The sequence below is a fragment of the Mesoplodon densirostris genome, chromosome 2 (genome assembly GCF_025265405.1).
Source record: "Mesoplodon densirostris isolate mMesDen1 chromosome 2, mMesDen1 primary haplotype, whole genome shotgun sequence".
NCBI classification, from domain to species: domain Eukaryota; kingdom Metazoa; phylum Chordata; class Mammalia; order Artiodactyla; family Ziphiidae; genus Mesoplodon; species Mesoplodon densirostris.
The window spans coordinates 45306348-45326660 of record NC_082662.1 but is presented as its reverse complement, the minus strand read 5'-3'; the positions used below and the strand labels follow the sequence as shown (position 1 = coordinate 45326660).

At 38.2% G+C, this 20313-nt stretch overlaps 1 protein-coding gene across 9 annotated transcripts in view; it reads left to right on the top strand.

Annotated features, from left to right (window-relative positions):
* The window catches only part of TUT4 (terminal uridylyl transferase 4), a 143983-nt gene that overhangs the window by 30183 nt on the left and 93487 nt on the right, over nucleotides 1-20313 (top strand). For all 9 annotated transcript variants that reach the window (XM_060089810.1, XM_060089804.1, XM_060089803.1 and 6 more), the window contains exons 3-4: nucleotides 5744-5907; nucleotides 18509-18625. In XM_060089810.1, coding sequence (XP_059945793.1) covers nucleotides 5744-5907; nucleotides 18509-18625 — 281 coding nt within the window. The remainder of the gene's footprint in view (nucleotides 1-5743; nucleotides 5908-18508; nucleotides 18626-20313) is intronic.

The window sequence follows — 20313 nt, the reverse complement described above, 5'->3', positions numbered from 1 at the left end:
AATATATATGTTTATCTTTTCAGCAAATTCTTTGACAGGAGCAAAACTGGAAACAGATTGAATAGGACACTGTTGCAATTTACTTGAGAATTATCATTGTAAAATTCATTTTCTTATGAGATCTTGATCTTAGCGTTACTTAATTGTTTATAAATATTGTCCGTGTCTCTGTTTAAATTAATGAATTTTCCTTGGCAGTCTTTTTTCCTGATGTTTCTGTGGCTAAGAGAATAAAACCTTTTCTTAATGTATAAACAGAAAAAGCTATTTCTTTTTTTTTTTTTTTTTTTTTTTTTGCGGTATGCGGGCCTCTCACTGTTGTGGCCTCCCCCGTTGCGGAGCACAGGCTCCGGACGCGCAGGCTCCGGACGCGCAGGCTCAGCGGCCATGGCTCACGGGCCCAGCCGCTCCGCGGCATATGGGATCCTCCCAGACCGGGGCACGAACCCGTATCCCCTGCATCGGCAGGCGGACTCTCAACCACTTGCGCCACCAGGGAGGCCCAGAAAAAGCTATTTCTAAATCATTATTTACCACACTTTGAGGAATCCTGACAGAGAGTTCAGAAATAGCTTCTTTTTATTTCTGGTGGTACACAGATGATGGTTTATTGACAAACCCTTTTTTAAATTTAATAGAGGTACCTTTGTATGTAAGAAGAAATGTCAGTAATTTCATAAGTATGGCTTAGGACAAGGCCCAAAAAAGTAATTCAATTTAAAGACAATATCAAATAAATAACAGTACTGCTAGTGTTTAGATATGGCAGATCTAAACATGACAGTATGTGATTGATTGAAGTTGGGAAATACTGGTGCATAAGATCAGCTACAGGGGTCTGGTCACTTGAATTAATGAAAAATATGATTTAAAGATTATTTTCTTAAAAAGGTGACAAAATAAGGTGACAGAGTGAGGTGGTTAAGATCGTGAGCTCTGGAGTAAAATTTCATAGGTTTTGAATCTTATCTTCCCCACCTAATAACTTTGTAATCTTGGATAAGCTGCTTATCCTTTAAAACATGTCTAAGTTACCTCATTTTTTAAAATGTGGAGATGCTGCTGCCTTTGTTATAAAGTTTAAGTGAAATAATTCAATAGAGTGTTTGATGTAGTCCCTGACACAGTAGGCAGGCAATGGCAATGAATATCCTTTATTATTATTATTTCTCCAATTAAATGCAGTTTTGTTAACATGGAGAACAAGTTGAAATAGCTTAAGGAAGCTAGCAGACCAAATAGAGGTCCTTTTGGAAGACTTGTTTTAACAAACTAATAAGAATGAGGGACTTCCTGGAGGTCCAGTGGTTAGGACTCCGTGCTTTCACTTCATGGGGCATGGGTTCATTCCCTGGTTGAGGAACTAAGATCCTGCAAGCTGTGTGGCCAAAATAAAACAAACAAAAAACCACTTGTTACCAAATAGGTAAGTATGTTTTAGGACTTCCCTGGCGGTCCAGTGGTTAAGACTCTGGCGCTTTCAACATGGGGGCTCAGGTTCGATCCCTGGTTGGGGAACTAAGATCCCACGTGTCACATGGTGCGGCCCACAAAAAGAAAAACCGCAAAAACCCAAAAATGATTTATATGGGAATTCCCTGGTGGTCCGGTGGTTAGGACTCCAGGCTCTCACTGCTGAGGGCCCAGATTCAATCCCTGGTCGGGGAACTAAAATCCCACAAACAGTGTAGTGCAGCCAAAAGATTAGTGGATTAATCTCCATTAGGTCCAACTTTAGCTCCCACCTAGCACTTCCACCATTTTTCCTTTTGCCGTTTGTACATTCAGTAAATATTTGGGTGGTCTCCGCTATGTGCAGGTACTGATCTAGTTGCTAGGAATATAACAATGAACTAAACAGATAACACTATACTTACTTATAGAGTTAATATTCTAGTGGGAGGAGACAGACAACAAACATAGTAAATAACAAAAGTATATAATAAGTTAGATAATGATAAATCTTATAAGAAAAATAAAACAGGAAATGTCATAAGGAATGCTGCTGCTGTGTCTGGTGGTGGTGTTTCAAATTTAAATTGTCACTGAGAAGGTGACATTAGAGCAAACACTTGCAGGTAAGAGGTGAGAGAGTGAGCCTGGTGAATATTTGAAGGGAGAATATACTATATCTGCGCTTCTCAAACTTTAATGTGCATATGAATCAATTGGGAATTGTATTAAAATTCAGATTCTTGGGCTCCATTCTCTGAGATTTTTGATTGAGAAAATCTAGAGTCTGAGATACTGGATTTCTAACAAGCTCCTGAATGAAGCTGATGCTGCTGGTCAGGATCATGCTTTTGAGCAGCAGAACCTAACTCATCTTCTTACTTTCACTTATACCATACTTCCTTGTGTTTTCAACATAGCAGCCAGAATGATCCTGTTAAAATTACTCAGATCATGTTACTGCTGTTCATCATATTTCAATGGTTTCCCATATATCAGAGTAAAAGCTAGTGTCCTTGCTGTGACCTTTGTGATCTTCGGCACTCCCCCCCACTTCTCTGCCCTCATTTATCTACTTCTCATCATTTCTCTCTGTTCCAGCCGCATGATATCCTTGCAGTTCCTCAAATGTGAAGGCAAATGTTCACCTGATGGCTCTTGCATTTGCTTTTTCCTTTGCCTGGAACACCCTTCCCCCAGATGTCCATATGGCTAGCTCTCTTACCTCCTTCACCTTCTCAGTGAGCCTTTTGCTGGGTCACTTATCTAAAATTTACAAACCTCACCTCCACCTCTAGCACTCCTTATTCTTTTTACCTTTTTATTTTTTCTCCATATTTCTTACTATCATGTCATATTAAAAATTTTTATTTACCTTTTTTTTTTTTTTTTTTTTTTTTTCTTTTTGTGGTATGCGGGCCTCTCACTGTTGTGGCCTCTCCCGTTGCGGAGCACAGGCTCCGGATGCGCAGGCTCCGGATGCGCAGGCTCAGCGGCCATGGCTCACGGGCCCAGCCGCTCCGCGGCATATGGGATCCTCCCAGACCGGGGCACGAACCCGTATCCCCTGCATCGGCAGGCGGACTCTCAACCACTGCGCCACCAGGGAGGCCCTTTATTTACCTTTTTATATTAGTTTTATTGAGATATAATTCACATGCCATAAAATTTGCCATTTAAAAATATACAATTTAGTGTTTTTTAGTATATTTACAAAGTTGTGTAGACATTACTACTGTCTAAATCATGAATATTTTCACCACCTCCAAAATAAACTCCATACCCATTAGCAGTCACTACTCATTACCCTCTCCTCCTAGGCACTGCCAACCACTAATTTAGTTTCTGTCTCTATAGACTTGCCTATTTTATATGAGTGAAGTCATAAAACATGTGGCCTTTTGTGTCTGGCTTTTTTCACTTAGTATGTTTTAAGATTCATCCATGTTGTAGCATGTATCAGTACAGCATTCTTTTTCATTGCTGAATAATATTCCTCCTGTGCTTCTCTTGTGGTAGGAGACACATCACCTCCAAAGAGAGGCACACTATTTTTATTCAGAAAATTAGTGCTATCAAAAGAGAAGTGAATTTCAGGGTTCTTGTAGATGGCATGTAGAGTGGCTTTTGAGGGCGGAGAGGAGAGGTTTATTGATTATCTATGAGCATTTACTTTTAGAAGTGCTTTTAGATACATCCAAATCAATTTCTTTTTTTTTTTTTTTGTGGTACGCGGGCCTCTCACTGTTGTGGCCTCTCCCATTGCAGAGCACAGGCTCCGGATGCGCAGGCTCAGCGGCCATGGCTCACGGGCCCAGCCGCTCCACGACATGTGGGATCTACCCGGACCGGGGCACGAACCTGTGTCCCCTGCATCGGCAGGTGGACTCTCAACCACTGCACCACCAGGGAAGCCCCAAATCAGTTTCTTTATTCAACACACTATTATTAAGTGTCATCTCTGGTCTAGGCATTGTATTAAAACCTGAAGGTACAAAGTAGAATAAGATCTGGTCATTAGCATCAAGGAATTCATTATCTAATTGTAAGAGGTAGATAAATAAATACAAATTACATTGCTGTGAAAATGTGAGATAATAGCGGGTGCTATGAGAATATAAAAAATATCAGACTGTCTTATTTTTTAAAAATTAATTTATTTTTGGCTGCGTTGGGTCTTCGTTGCTACGTGCAGGCTTTCTCTAGTTGCGGAAAGCGGGGGCTACTCTTTGTTGTGGTGTGTGGGCTTCTCATTGCAGTGGCTTCTCTTGTTGCGGAGCATGGGTTCTAGGCACACGGGCTTCAGTAACTGTGGCACGTGGGCTCAGTAGTTGTGGCACATGGGCTTAGTTGCTCTGCGGCATGTGGGATCTTCCCAAACCAGAGATCGAACCCTTGTCCCCTGCATTAGCAGGCAGATTCTTAACCACTGCACCACCAGGGAAGTCCCAGACTGTCTTCTGAAACAGTTGATGCTTAAACTGAATTTTGCAGGACAGGTAAACATAACTAGTTGAAGTAGGAAGGGCCTTGATGGTGGAGGGAACAGAACATGTACAGGCATTGATACTTGGAGTAGCAGTGATCCATTCTAACACATTTGGTATGAATGAAGTGAAGAGTGTTAGGGCAGGATATAAGATTAGAGATATAGACAACTTAGCTCTCTTTTTTTTTTTTGAGGTCTTGGCTTAAAGTCTCAGAAAAGCCTTCCCTGACCCCCATATCTAAAGTTTGTTTCCCTCTCAGTTACTTGTTTTTTTCCTTTATAGCACTTACTACAACTTGGGATTATTGTATTTAAACTGTTGACTGCCTTCAAGAGGGCAAGCACTGTGTGTTACATTTTAAACTTTATTATGAACTCCATGAGAGCCTGTTAAGTATTTTAAGCAAGAGAGTAACATGATTCAATTTGTATTTTAAAAAATCACACTGGTGGGCTTCCCTGGTGGCGCAGTGGTTGGGAGTCCGCCTGCCAATGCAGGGGACACGGGTTCGTGCCCCGGTCCGGGAAGATCCCACATGCCGCGAGCCACTGGGCCTGTGAGCCATGGCCGCTGAGCCTGCGCGTCCGGAGCCTGTGCTCCGCAGCGGGAGAGGCCGCAGCAGTGAGGGGCCTGCGTACTGCAAAAAAAAAAAAAAAAAAAAAAAATCACACTGGTGGTGGAACCTACTATATTCTAAGTATATATTGGTAGGTGCTGGAAATGCAAAGATTGAAATGAAAGCACATAATCTGTGCCTTAAAGAGATCACAATCTAGTTAGGAGGCAGAGAAGCAAAGAAAAAATATTGGTGTGGTGGAGATATCCATGAGTTCAGTGAAAGCAAAGAAGAAGGAGCCTCATGTGAGTCTGTGGTCTAGAGTATATATGTTGTTTTAGCTTCTTTTTTATAGTGATAAAGTCACTAAAGTGACTTCAGTTCATTGAGTCATCTTTGGGACTTAAAGTAGATTTATATCATATTTACTTCAGAGATTCGACAAAATGGTTATGTTATGTTACCCTTGTATAGTGAGTCTCAGTCTTATTTGTCTTCTTTGATATAGATTGGTTGGAAGAAGATAGGCATTTGACCCATGAAGTAGATTTTTCTTTGTGAATTTTGATATCATGTATATCTTTTACTTTTATGTTACATAGATATACCAACGTGCACAACAAAGGAAAACATAAAGGAAGAATATTTTTTCTGTATGTGTATAAATTGAATGTCTGTTTTTCATTAAAAAATTTTAATTTACCAATTCTGATGATGGTAACTAAGTGATTGCTTCCTTTTCTAGGTAAAATGAAGAACGATGAATCTAATAAAGAAAATTCTTCAGAGATGGACTATTTAGAAAATGCCACTGTGATAGATGAATCCGCATTGACACCTGAGCAGAGGCTAGGCTTGAAACAAGCAGAAGAACGCTTAGAAAGAGATCACATCTTTCGACTTGAAAAAGTATACTATGTGTTTTAGTTATTTGGAGGAAAATGCATGTTTCATAACTTTTCTTTCCCAAGTACAGCTCTTTTTATTTTTCTTATTATATTCCTTAGGCGGAGATATCATGCATCTTTCCTTCTTTCCCTATTTCCTTTCCTCTTCTCTCCCTCTCTGTCTTCTTTCCCTCCATTTGTTCAGCAAATCCTAACATCTGTGAGTCTGACTTCATTCATTCATTCCAGGCTCGACAAACTGTGGCCTACCACCTTGTTTTTATTTTTTAAAATTGTGGTAAAATACCTCATGTTTTTATAAACAGTTTTATTGGAACACAACCATGCCATCCTTATTATCTATAGCTGCTTTTCTTGCTACCACGGCAGAGCTGAGTTTTGAGAAGTTGCTATGGAGAGTATGTGGACCACAAAGCATAAAATATCTACTGTTTACTAAAGCATAAAATATTTACTGAAATATAACTTTGTCCCTTTACAAGAAGTTTGCTGACCCCCGATTTACTCACTTATCAAATAGATACTGAGAGCTTGTTATGTTCTAGATACTGTGCTAGGCACTGGGGATACATGTTGGTGAAAATGGCACAGTTTCTGCCGATTAGAAGTTAACGGTCTATTTGGAGTGACAAATAAATTAGCGAATACTACAGGATATACCAGACTTCCTCCTTTCCCCCTTGGTTTTCTCTTTCCTCTTTTTTCTCCCATATTTACTGAATATCTCCTATGTATTAGGAACTGTTCTAGCCATAGGTATCTTGTTGCTGAGTACTCATTAATTTCTTAACCTAGAAATACAGATTCCCAGCCTTAACAGTAAAAACACTGCTAGATATTGAAGGAAAGAATCATAAATCAGTCTGTTCTTAAATAGATACTTGGGATATTTGTTAGTATGCATACAGGGAAATAGGTCATCATTCTTGATAAATAAGGAAGGAAAGAAAGGAATGGTATGATTTTGTATAGCTTAGAAAAACAAGATTATATTTAAATTGAAGAAGGCAATCCTGAGTCATTAATAGAATTTATGACAGAGTAGTCACCCTGTGAAAGTAGGAAGGAATATCAAGTAGTAGAGACCCATAATGTAGAAAAGAGTTTGGATTATATAGTTAGTCTCACAAGATCCTAGTTAGAAGGAAGTCTTTTTTGCAATTTGCTATTTTATTTTGTTTATAAATTTATTTATTTATTTTTGGCTGCGTTGGGTCTTCATTGCTGCACATGGGCTTTCTCTGGTTGTGGCGAGCGGGGGCTACTCTTTATTGCGGTGCAAGGGTTTCTCATTGCAGTGGCTTCTCTTGTTGAGGAGCATGGGCTCTAGGCACATGGACTCCAGTAATTGTGGCACGTGGGCTCAGTAGTTGTGGCTCGCAGGCTCTAGAACGCAGCCTCAGTAGTTGTGGCACACGGCACGTGGGATCTTCCTGGATCAGGGCTGGAACCTGTGTCCCCTGCATTAGCAGGCGGATTCTTAACCACTGTACCACCAGGGAAGCCTGCAATTTGCTGTTTTACATAGTTCTGTCTTTCCTCTCACTTTCCCTTTCCTAAGTTTGAAATTAGTCTGGATCTGTGCATTATCAAGATAAATATTGAGTACCTTTCATGTGCCATGATCTGGTGATAAAAAGTTGAATTGGGGCATGCATGGTTTTTTAAAAACCATCATACTGCCTTTCTAGGAGTTTCTTTTAGAGAAAGGCATGTAAGCAAATAATAATAGTAATAACAATATTGTTTGAAAATAGGATCTTAGACAAAGGAGTAACCAACTTGATTTGGGGTATAGAGGCATCAGTTTGGGGAATGCTTTATAAGTAGGTGACATTGGAACTGAGTCTGAAGGAATGGCTAGGAGTTGGGTTAGGGAATGGTTGGTGTAGGTAAATTGTATGACATGTATAAAGGGAATGTGAAAAATGTATTTTCAGGGAATATAGCAGGGGACTGGTTGGGAAGATATGTAGTATATGAAGCAGGAAAAGTCAGTTCTTGGGAGAAGGAAGAAGTTGGGGTGGAATGGATATTTGATAGTAGTAGGAAAGAATGGCCTGGGGTGAAAGAAAACTTGGAAGCGTGGAAAACATTTTGTTGTTGAATTTAGATTAGCAGTGATGTAAAATCAGTGTGCCAATACCAGCATAGATGTCTATAATCTCTTATTCTTGTGACTCCTTTTTGGTTTTCGTGCCATCCAAAACCTCTTGTTGTCAATCCAGTATACTGTTAATTAAAATTTTTCTTTACCAATTTTAAAATACTCATTAAGAATATTCTTACCAACTTGCATTTGATTGCATCAAGTATTCGGTTCACAGTGTACTTACTTACACATTATCTAATTGAGGAGTAAAGATGTAGATTTTTAACCTGTACTAAAGAAGGAATAAGTCCAAACTGTTAGATCAGAAGAGTAAATTTCCGTATAGCAAGTGTTGAATATTGACTAGGAAATACTTAGAATCTCCATGCCCAGGAATCTTTTTTTTTAATTTCAAGTTACTACTTTTTTTTTTTTTTTTTTTTTTTTTTTGCGGTACGTGGGCCTCTCACTGTTGTGGCCTCTCCCGTTGCAGACCACAGGCTCTGGACGCGCAGGCTCAGCGGCCATGGCTCACGGGCCTAGCCGCTTCGCGGCATGTGGGATCTTCCCGGACCGGGGCATGAACCCGTGTCCCCTGCATCGGCAGGAGGACTCTCAACCACTGTGCCACCAGGGAAGCCCCCAAGTTACTACTTTTATTTTTTTCCAGTTTTATTGAAAAATAATTGACATACTTGACTGTATAAATTTAAGGTGTATAGCATGATGGTTTGATTTACATATATTGTGAAATGATTACCACAGTAGGTTCAGCTAATATCTTCTCATATAGATAAAATAAAAAGAAAAGAAAGAAAAAAAGAAAAAAAGGAATAAATATTCTTGGGATGAGAACTTTTAGGATTTACTCTCTTAACAACTTATATATCATTCAGCAGTGTTAATTACATTCCTAGTGCTTACTTATAACTGGAAGCTGGTACCTTTTGTCCACATTCCTCCAGTTTTCCCCTCCCCTCCTCTGGTAAACACAAGTCTGATTTCTTTTCCTATGAGGCTTTTTTTTTTTTTTTTTTTTTTAAGATTCCTCATATAAGTGATTGTACAGTATTTGTCATTCTCTGTCTCATTTTACTTAGCATAATGCCTTCAGGGTCCATCTATGTCATTGCAAATGGTAGGATTTTCTCATTTTTTATGGCTGAATAGTATTCTATGTCATATAAGTTTCAGGTGTGTGATATAGTGATTTATAATTTTTAAGGGTTATACCCCATTTATAGTTATTAAAAAATATTGGTTATATTCCCCATGTTGTACAGTATGTCCTTGTCGCTTATTATATACATAATAGTTTGTACCTCTCTATCCCCTACCCCCCTATTGCCCCTCCTCCCTTCCCTCTCCCCACTGGTAATCACTAGTTTGTTCTCTATAACTGTGAGTCCGATCTCTAATTAATTTATTTCTGCTCTGATTTTGATTATTTCCTTTCTTCTGCTGACTTTGGGATCAGTTTGTTCTTCTTTTTCTAGTTCCTTATGGTAGAGTTAGGTTGTTTATTTGGGATCTTCCTTGCTTCTTAATGTAGACATTTATTGCTATGAAATTCCCTCTTAGAACTGCTTTTGCTATGTCCCACGAGTTCTGATATGTTGTTTTTCCATTTTTATTTGTCTCAAGAAACATTTTTATTTCCCCTTTAATTTTTTCTTTGATCTGTTGGTTGTTCAGGAGACAAATCTTTATTCTAGCTGGTCTACAGAAACTTTAAAAAAGGCTTATCGATATGTTTGTTTAATGGTAAAATAAATATTTTAACTATAATAAAGGAATTTTTAAACATTTTTCATGTGTCCCTTCTGTGAAACTAGAAGCTTCATGATACTGAGGACATTTTTGTCTTATTTACTGTTGTGCCTAATACAGTGCCTTGCACATAGTAGTTGGTCAGTAATTAAAGGTAACAGTTTGCTTAGTGGTTAAGTGTATGGGCTTTTGGAGTCACTTGGTCTAGCACTGCCACTTACTGGTTAGATGATATTGGATAAGTTATTTAACCTCTTTAAACCTCAGTTTCTATCTATCTATCTATCTATTTATTTATTTATTTATGGCTGCGTTGGGTCTTCATGGCTGTGCACAGGCTTTCTCTAGTTGCGGTGAGTGGGCGCTACTCTTCGTTGCGGTGCACGGGCTTCTCATTGTGGTGGCTTCTCTTGTTGCAGAGCATGGGCTCTAGGCGTGCGGGCTTCAGTAGTTGTGGCACGTGGGCTCAATAGTTGTGGCTCACGGGCTCTAGAGCACAGGCTCAGTAGTTGTGGCACACAGGCTTAAATGTTCCGTGGCATGTGGGATCTTCCCGGACCAGGGATTGAACCTGTGTCCCCTGCACTGGAAGGCAGATTCTTAACCACTGCACCACCAGGGAAGCCCCAAATCTCAGTTTCTTTATCATTTAAATGGAGTCGATAAAAATAACGACACCTCGCTTATTGGGCTGTGATGATTAAATAAGATAATACAAATAAAGTTCTTAACACAGTGCCTGGTATGTGCTAAGCACAAAATAAAGATTAGCTACTTGTAGAATTGAATTATTTTACCAAGTAGGGCAGTTTTTATTATTTCATTTTACGGGTATAGAAGCAGGATCAAGAGTTAGAGATTTATCCGAGATCAATTGAGATGTCATTTCAGGCCTCTGGCTCCCCATTCAGTGTTATACCAAGCTTTTCTTACTAAAAGATTCCAGACGCATCGTTGTCTGCTCACATTTTACAATTGAAAAAGTTGTCCAATGAGTGCTCTCATGACTGCTGTAGTGACTTCATCAATATGCATGTCTTTAGGAATTCTGTGTTTATGCTTTCAACTCCTGAATCCAACCCTTCTTGCCACTTACACCACTCTTACCTTGAACCAAGCCAACCAACATCATCTGGATTATTGTAGTATGCTCATAATGGCATTAGACTCATCTTGTTTCTATTCTTAATATAGAAGGCAAGTGATCCCTTTGAAATTAGATCTTGTAATTCTTTGCTCAGAAGCCTTCAATACCTTCCCCTCACACTTAGAATAAAACTTGGAGTCCTTATGAGGGGTCTTGTCATCTGACCCCCATTACCTCTCTGTTCCAGTCATAGTAGCCTTTTTGTAATTTCGCAAACAAATTAGGCACATTCCTTCCTCAGGGCCTTAGCATTCACATTTATCTCTGCTTGGAATGTCTTTTCATATATCCACACAGTTCAGTCTTTCACTTAAGTCATTTTATTAATAAGTAATGACTATTTTTAAAAAGGAGATAATACCTCCCCCACATTCCTATTTATTTCTTTGTACATTTGTTTATTTATTACCTGTCTTCCTACAGTAGAATGTCAATTCATGAAGACAAGGATTTTCGTTTGTTTTGTTTACATTATTATCCTCACCTCCTAGAAAAATGTTTGACATAGTATGAGCTCAGAAAATACTTGGTGAATTAAGAAGTAGCTGTGGCTGGAAACTGAGAGAAAGAAGTCTGTGAGGGCTTAATTCATTCCGCAATAAAGACAGATTTGAAATAGTTTTAAACTAAAGAATTGAAATGACTAGATTGAGCTGAATTTTCTTATTTGCTTGTTGCCTTGGGCAAATTATTTACTTCTAGGGATTTAGTTGCTTTGCTAGTAAAATGGGGAATCCTCATACGGATGTTGCAAGTTTAATAGATACTCTATAAATGAAGACTATTTTTAGTCTGTGGCAGGACTGTTTCTAAACTTGGGGCAAGTTTCCTATTTAAAGGAAATTATGTTATATTCTGAAGTGAGAATCTTTTTGTGAGGAGTTGCAGCCTATTGAAAGTCAACCTGAGATAAATATTAAGCATTGCTGCAATTTCAGTGTAAGACACCAGAAACAATATTTTAAAATACAACATGTATTTATTGTTTTTTTAAATTTTTAAATTTTATTTATTTTTTTATACAGCAGGTTCTTATTAGTCATCAATTTTATACACATCAGTGTATACATGTCAATCCGAATTGCCCAATTCAGCACACCACCATCCTCGCACCACCGTGGCATTCCCCCCTTGGTGTCCATACATTTGTCCTGTACATCTGTGTCTCAACTTCTGCCCTGCAAACTGGTTCATCTGTACCATTTTTCTAGGTTCCACATACATGCGTTGATATACGATATTTGTTTTTTTCTTTCTGACTTACTTCACTCTGTAGACAGTCTCTAGATCCATCCACATCTCAACGAGTGACTCAATTTCGTTCCTTTTTATGGCTGAGTAATATTCCATTGTATATATGTACCAGAACTTCTTTATCCATTCGTCTGTCGATGGGCATTTAGGTTGCTTCCATGACCTGGCTATTGTAAATAGTGCTGCAATGAACATTGGGGTGCATGTGTCTTTTTTTTTTTTTTTTTTTTTTTTTTTTTTTTTTGCGGTACGCAGGCCTCTCACTGCTGTGGCCTCTCCCGCTGCGGGGCACAGGCTCTGGACGTGCAGGCTCAGCGGCCATGGCTCACGGGCCCAGCCGCTCCGCGGCATGTGGGATCTTCCCGGACTGGGGCACAAACCCATGTCCTCTGCATCGGCAGGCGGACTCTCAACCACTGCGCCACCAGGGAAGCCCTGCATGTGTCTTTTGGAATTATGGTTTTCTCTGGGTATATGCCCAGTAGGGGGATTGCTGGATCATATGGTAATTCTATTTTTAGTTTTTTAAGGAACCTCCATACTGTTCTCCATAGTGGCTGTATCAATTTACATTCCCACCAGCAGTGCAAGAGGGTTCCCTTTTCTCCACACCCTCTCCAGCATTTATTGTTTCTAGATTTTTTGAAGATGGCCATTTTGACCGGTGTGAGGTGATACCTCATTGTAGTTTTGACTTGCATTTCTCTAATGATTAGTGATGTTGAGCATCTTTTCATGTGTTTGTTGGCCATCTGTATGTCTTCTTTGGAGAAATGTCTATTTAGGTCTTCTGCCCATTTTTGGATTGGGTTGTTTGTTTCTTTAATATTGAGCTGCATGAGCTGTTTATATATTTTGGAGATTAATCCTTTGTCCGTTGATTCGTTTGCAAATATTTTCTCCCATTCTGAGGGTTGTCTTTTCGTCTTGTTTATGGTTTCCCTTGCTGTGCAAAAGCTTTGAAGTTTCATTAGGTCCCATTTGTTTATTTTTGTTTTTATTTCCATTACTCTAGGAGGTGGATCAAAAAAGATCTTGCTGTGATTTATGTCAGAGTGTTCTTCCTATGTTTTCCTCTAAGAGTTTTATAGTGTTCAGTCTTACATTTAGGTCTCGAATCCATTTTGAGTTTATTTTTGTGTATGGTGTTAGGGAGTGTTCTAATTTCATTCTTTTATATGTAGCTGTGCAGTTTTCCCAGCACCACTTATTGAAGAGGCTGTCTTTTCTCCATTGCATATCCTTGCCTCCTTTGTCATAGATTAGTTGGCCATATGTGTGTGGGTTTATCTCTGGGCTTTCTATCTTGTTCCATTGATCTATGTTTCTGTTTCTGTGCCAGTACCATATTGTCTTGATTACTGTAGCTTTGTAGTATAGTCTGAAGTCAGGGAGTCTGATTCCTCCAGCTCCGTTTTTTTCCCCTCAAGACGGCTTTGGCTATTCGGGGTGTTTTCTGTCTCCATACAAATTTTAAGATTTTTTGTTCTAGTTCTGTAAAAAATGCCATTGTTAATTTGATAGGGATTGCATTGAATCTGTAGATTGCTTTGGGTAGTCATTTTCACAATATTGATACTTCTAATCCACGAACATGGTCTATCTCTCCATCTGTTGGTATCATCTTTAATTTCTTTTATCAGTGTCTTATAGTTTTCTTCATACAGGTCTTTTGTCTCCCTGGGTAGGTTTACTCCTAGGTATTTTATTCTTTTTGTTGCAGTGGTAAGTGGGAGTGTTTCCTTAATATCTCTTTCAGATTTCTCATCATTAGTCTATAGGAATGCAAGAGATTTCTGTGCATTAATTTTGTATCCTGCAACTTTACCAAATTCATTGATTAGCTCTAGTAGTTTTCTGGTGGCATCTTTAGGATTCTCTATGTATAGTATCATGTCATCTGCAAACAGTGACAGTTTTACTTCTTTTCCAATTAGGATAAATCCCACTTGGTCATGGTGTATGATTATTTCAATGTGTTGTTGGATTGTGTTTGCTAGTATTTTGTTGAGGATTTTTGCATCTATATTCATCAGTGATATTGGTCTGTAATATTCTTTTTTTGTAGTATCTGTCTGATTTTGGTAGGGTGATGGTGGCCTCATAGAATGAGTTTGGGAGTGTTCCTTCCTCTGCAATTTTTTGGAAGAGTTTGAGAAGGATAGGTGTTAGCTCTTCTCTAAATGTTTGATAGAATTCACCTGTGAAGCCATCTGGTCCTGGACTTTTGTTTGTTGGAAGATTTTTAATCACTGTTTCAATTTCATTACTTGTGATTGGTCTATTCATATTTTCTATTTCTTCCTGATTCAGTATTGGAAGGTTATACCTTTCTGAGAATTTGTCCATTTCTTCCAGGTTGTCCATTATGTTGGCATAGAGTTGCTTGTAGTAGTCCCTTAGGATGCTTTGTATTTCTGTGGTGTCTGTTGTAACTTCTCCTTTTTCATTTCTAATTTTATTGATTTGAGTCCTCTCCCTCTTTTTCTTGATGAGTCTGGCTAATGGTTTATCAATTTTGTTTATCTGCTCAAAGAACCACCTTTTAGTTTTATTGATCTTTGCTATTGTTTTCTTTGTTTCTGTTTCATTTATTTCTGTTCTGATCTTTATGATTTCTTTCTTTCTGCTAACTTTGGGTTTTGTTCATTCTTCTTTCTCTTCCTTTAGGTGTAAGGTTAGATTGTTTATATGAGATTTTTCTTGTTTCTTGAGGCTTGTATAGCTATAAACTTCCCTCTTAGAACTGCTTTTGCTGCATCCCGTAGGTTTTGGATCGTCGTGTTTTCATTGTCATTTGTCTCTAGATATTGTTTGATTTCCTCTTTGATTTCTTCAGTGATCTCTTGGTTATTTAGTAATGTATTGTTTAGCCTCCATGTGTTTGTGTTTTTTACTTTCTTTTCCCTTTAATTCATTTCTAATCTCATAGTGTTGTGGTCAGAAAAGATGTTTGATATGATTTCAATTTTCTTAAATTTACTGAGGCTTGATTTGTGACCCAAGATGTGATCTATCCTGGAGAATGTTCTGTGCACACTTGAGAAGAAAGTGTAATCTGTTGTTTTTGGATGGAATGTCCTATAAATATCAATTAAATCTATTTGGTCTGTTGTGTCATTTAGAGCTTCTGTTTCCTTATTTATTTTCATTTTGGATGATCTGTCCATTGGTGTAAGTGAGGTGTTAAAGTCCCCCACTATTATTGTGTTACTGTCGATTTCCTCTTTTATAGATGTTAGTAGTTGCCTTATGTATTGAGGTGCTCCTATGTTGGGTGCATATATATTTATAACTGTTATATCTTCTTCTTGGATTGATCCCTTGATTGTTATGTAGTGTCCTTCCTTGTCTCTTGTAACATTCTTTATTTTAAAGTCTATTTTATGTGATATGAGTATTGCTACTCCAGCTTTCTTTTGATTTCCATTTGCATGGAATATCTTTTTCCATCCCCTCACTTCCAGTCTGTATGTGTCCCTAGGTCTGAAGTGGGTTTCTTGTAGACAACATATATATGGGTCTTGTTTTTGTATCCATTCAGCAAGCCTGTGTCTTTTGGTTGGAGCATTTAATCCATTCACGCTTAAGGTAATTATCAATATGTATGTTCCCATGACCATTTTCTTAATTGTTTTGCGTTTGTTTTTGTAGGTCCTTTTCTTCTCTTGTGTTTCCCACTTAGGGAAGTTTCTTTAGCACTTGTTGTAGAGCTGGTTTGGTGGTGCTGAATTCTCTTAACTTTTGCTTGTCTATAAAGCTTTTGATTTCTCCATCAAATCTGAATGAGATCCTTGCTGGTTAGAGTAATCTTGGTTGTAGTTTCTTCCCTTTCATCACTTTAAATATATCATGCCACTGCCTTCTGGCTTGTAGAGTTTTGCTGAGAAATCAGCTGTTAACCTTATGGGAGTTCCCTTGTATGTTGTTTGTCGTGTTTCCCTTACTGCTTTCAATAATTTTTCTTTGTCTTTAATTTTTGCCAGTTTGGTTACTGTGTGTCTCGGCATGTTTCTTCTTGGGTTTATCCTGTATGGGATTCACTGCGCTTCCTGGACCTTTGTGGCTATTTTCTTTCCCATGTTAGGGAAGTTTTTGACTCTAATTTCTTCAGATATTTTCTCTGGTCCTTTCTCTCTCTCTTCTCCTGGGACCCCTATAATGCGAATGTTGTTGCGTTTTATGTTGTCCCAGAGGTCTCTTAGGCTGTCTTCATTTCTTTTTATTCCTTTTTCTTTATTCTGTTCCGCAGCAGTGAATTCTACCATTCTGTCTTCCAGGTCACTTATCCGTTGTTCTGCCTCAGTTATTCTGCTATTGATTCCTCTTAGTGTAGTATTCGTTTCAGTCATTGTATTGTTCATCTCTGTTTGTTTGTTCTTTAATTCTTCTAGGTCTTCGTTAAACATTTCTTGCATCTTCTCGATCTTTGCTTCCATTCTTTTTCCAAGGTCCTGGATCATCTTCACTATTGTTATTCTGAATTCTTTTTCTGGATGGTTGCCTGTCTCCACTTCATTTAGTTGTTTTTCTGGGGTTTTATCTTGTTCCTTCATCTGGTACATAGCCCTCTGCCTTTTCATCTTGTCTGTCTTTCTGTGAATGTGTTTTTTGTTCCACAGGCTACAGGATTGTAGTTCTTCTTGCTTCTGCTGTCTGGTGGATGAGGCTATCTAAGAGGCTTCTGTAAGTTTCCTGATGGCAGGGACTGGCGGTGGGTAGAGCTGACTGTTGCTCTGGTGGGCAGAGCTCAGTAAAACTTTAATTTCCTTGACTGTTGATGGGTGGGGCTGGGTTCCCTCCCTGTTGGTTGTTTGGCCTGAGGCAACCCAGTACTGGAGCCTACCTGTGCTCTCTGATGGGGCTAATGACAGACTCTGGGAAGGCTCACGCCAAGGAGTACTTTCCAGAAGTTCTGCTGCCAGTGTCCTTGTCCCCACGGTGAGGCACAGCCACCCCCTGCCTCGGCAGGAGACCCTCCAGCACTAACAGGTAGGTCTGGTTCAGTCTCTATGGGGTCACTCCTCCTTTCCCTGGGTCCCGATGTGCACACTACTTTGTGTGTGCCCTCCAAGAGTGGAGTCTCTGTTTCTCCCAGTCCTGTTGAAGTCCTGCCGTCAGATCCCACTAGGCTTCAAAGTCCGAATCTCTAGGAATTCCTCCTCCCGTTGCCGGATCCCCAGGTTGGGAAGCCTGACGTGGGGCTCAGAACGTTCACTGTAGTGGGTGGACTTCTGTGGTATAAGTGTTCTCCAGTCTGTGAGTTACCCACCCAGCAGTTATGGGATTTGATTTTACTGTGATTGCGCCCCTCCTACGGTCGCTTTGTGGCTTCTCCTTTGTCTTTGGATGTGAGGTATCTTTTTTGGTGAGTTCCAGTGTCTTCCTGTCGATGATTGTCCAGTAGGTAGTTGTGATTCTGGTGTTCTCACAAGAGGGAGTGAGAGCACGTCCTTCTACTCCACCATCTTGGTTCCTTGTATTGTGTTTTTGTAAATTTTTTTGGTATCATCTTATGGGTGGAGTCTTGGCTTTGGATTCAGATATACATGAAATTAAATTCAGCATCTACCATGTAATATTGTTGTATCCTTGTGAAAGTTGCAAGGTCTACAACCTTTTTTTTTCACATCTATAAAATGAAGATAATACCAATCTAATTGGATTATTAGGGGAGTTAAAATGACGAATTATATGTCAAACATCTAGCATAGTGCCTAGCATATAACAGGCACTTTGGAATTACTAATTTTTTATTATTTCAAGAATATATATATAAAGTATGATTTAAGTATTGTGACTGATACTTTTCATGTGTCATAATTGTTTTTCCCTTCAGAGTAGTCAACTCAAGAGGTTATCCATTTGTTCCCATGTGATTGTAATTGAGTAGAGTGTTTTCAAAACTCAGATTTTGGAATTGTCTTCCATATTTGCAATTCATTCTTTTGAAATGCCCAATTTGAGGGTGAATTTTATTTTTTATGGTAATCAAAAAGACTGAAACTTTTAAACCAGTTTTTGAGACAGTGTTGGAATAAGACTAAATAATAATACTGCCTTTTTTATCTTACATTGGATTCTGAAGACTATTAGGTAAGTATCAAACATATTTAGGATTATCATGATATTGTTTGAAATTAGTATATTATCACCTATGATGACTATTTTGAAAAGGACAGCTATCTCTTGGGTATATGAGTACTGAATTGTTTATTAAAAAGTATTCATTCACTGCTTATTTTTGTCTCATATATTTACATAGTTGTACCCTTCACATATATAGTAAAAATTTTACTTTTGTTTTCTGAAAAAATGTTTTCAACTTTTTTTTTTTAGCGCTCACCAGAATATACCAATTGCCGATATCTGTGCAAACTCTGCTTAATTCACATTGAAAACATCCAGGGAGCTCATAAACATATAAAAGAGAAACGACATAAGAAAAACATTTTGGTAAGTCTTTTTACAAAATATTTTATTTATTTATTGAGTGGTAAAACTATATCAAATATTTTTTATTAATGAAAGTAAAAATCAAGTATTTGTCTAGTCATATAGTAGTAACTAAAATGGTAGCGTTGAAAGCTGTGATTGCCTTTCTTATCTTAGGTGATCAGGAGGGGAACCTTCTCAGAGAACAGTTTGCTTATCCTAAAGTATGTTGATTCATAAGCTTAAAGGTACAATCAGTTAGTCCAACCAATATTTATTGAGTTCTTATGTGTTAGTTGTAGGGAGTGGTGAATAAGATAGTCATGATTCTTGTCCTCAGAGTTTCTAAAGTATTGGTGAAGGCATACATTGAATAAGGATTTAGGTATGATGAGTTTTATTAAAGGGGCAATTGTGGTGTTAAGGAAGTGTACAGGATATTTTACTTAATTTAGAGGAGGGCTAGTTTCTTTGAGAAAGTGACATTTGTTGAACCTTGAAGTAGAGGTTGAGTGGCATAGAAGGGTGAGATGAGAGCATTTTACACAAAAAAGCGGTATGAAGGTCTCTAAGTTATGAAAGGACATGGCATATGAGGAGCTGAAAGAGCATGATTGGAGCAAAGAGAGCCAGGAGGAAAGTGATACAAGATGAAGCTGGAGAAGCCGAGATCATGCAGGGCCTTTTAAGGTTTAGCCTTTGGGAATTCATAAGTTTTCAGTGATTTTTATTATAACATTTCATATAGACATAGTATAAGTAGAATGTTTTCTTTTAAAAATTTATTAGTATGTTAGCTATTTAATTTTTTCTTTTCAAAGTTATAATATTAATTCTATGTGATTTCTTACTTATCACTAAGATATCTTTTCTGAGAAATACTCTTTTACTTGACCTTCCCAACAAGTCTGTGTTATAGGTACACTTTCTTGGTGCTCCCATAGTGGCTTGATCAGAAAACCTTATATACTGTGTTATAAATGTCTGCCTTCTCTCTTCTTCTAGGCTTCAGTATCCAGTATTTTAGAGGACAGGTTTAATTTCTTATTTATTTTTGTTTCTGCGTTGCTTAGTACAGTGTCTGACACGTAGTAGGTGCTCAGCACACTTTTATTGAAAATAATGAATGCATTGAAAAAATTCAGGAACTTAGAAGGAAAAGAACTCATTCAAATTTTATCAGCCTATTATTTTGATTTAATTAGCATTTCAGAAGACTTAATAGAACAGAGCCAAAGTGGTAGTTTAGGAGATAATAACTGAGAAATTTCAAGAAATGTTCAAAGATGCTGATCATTAGTTGCAGGAAGCTCAGGGAATTCCAAACAGACTTAAAAAGAAAGCCATTATACATTATATACATTATAGGGAAATTTTAGAATATTACAAAAAAACAAACTAACCTTAAAAGCAGCTGTACTGGACTTTTGGTGAAGTTGGAATAACAGGGCCTGGATTTACCTTCTCCTCGAAATAACAAACAAAACAAAACAAAAACAAAAACAAAAAAAGACAAAAATCACTAATAATGTCTTCTTTAGGCAATGAAGGACCAACAGTGAATGGAAAACACATGAGCTCAATGATTACTCCAATTTGAGAGAGTTTCTGGATGGTATTATAAGGAGTAGAATGCAGTGGACTCCCAGGGTTGAGGAGATGGACGAGTCCAGGGAGTACAGTGTGGCTAGAGTTTGTAGGACAGAATG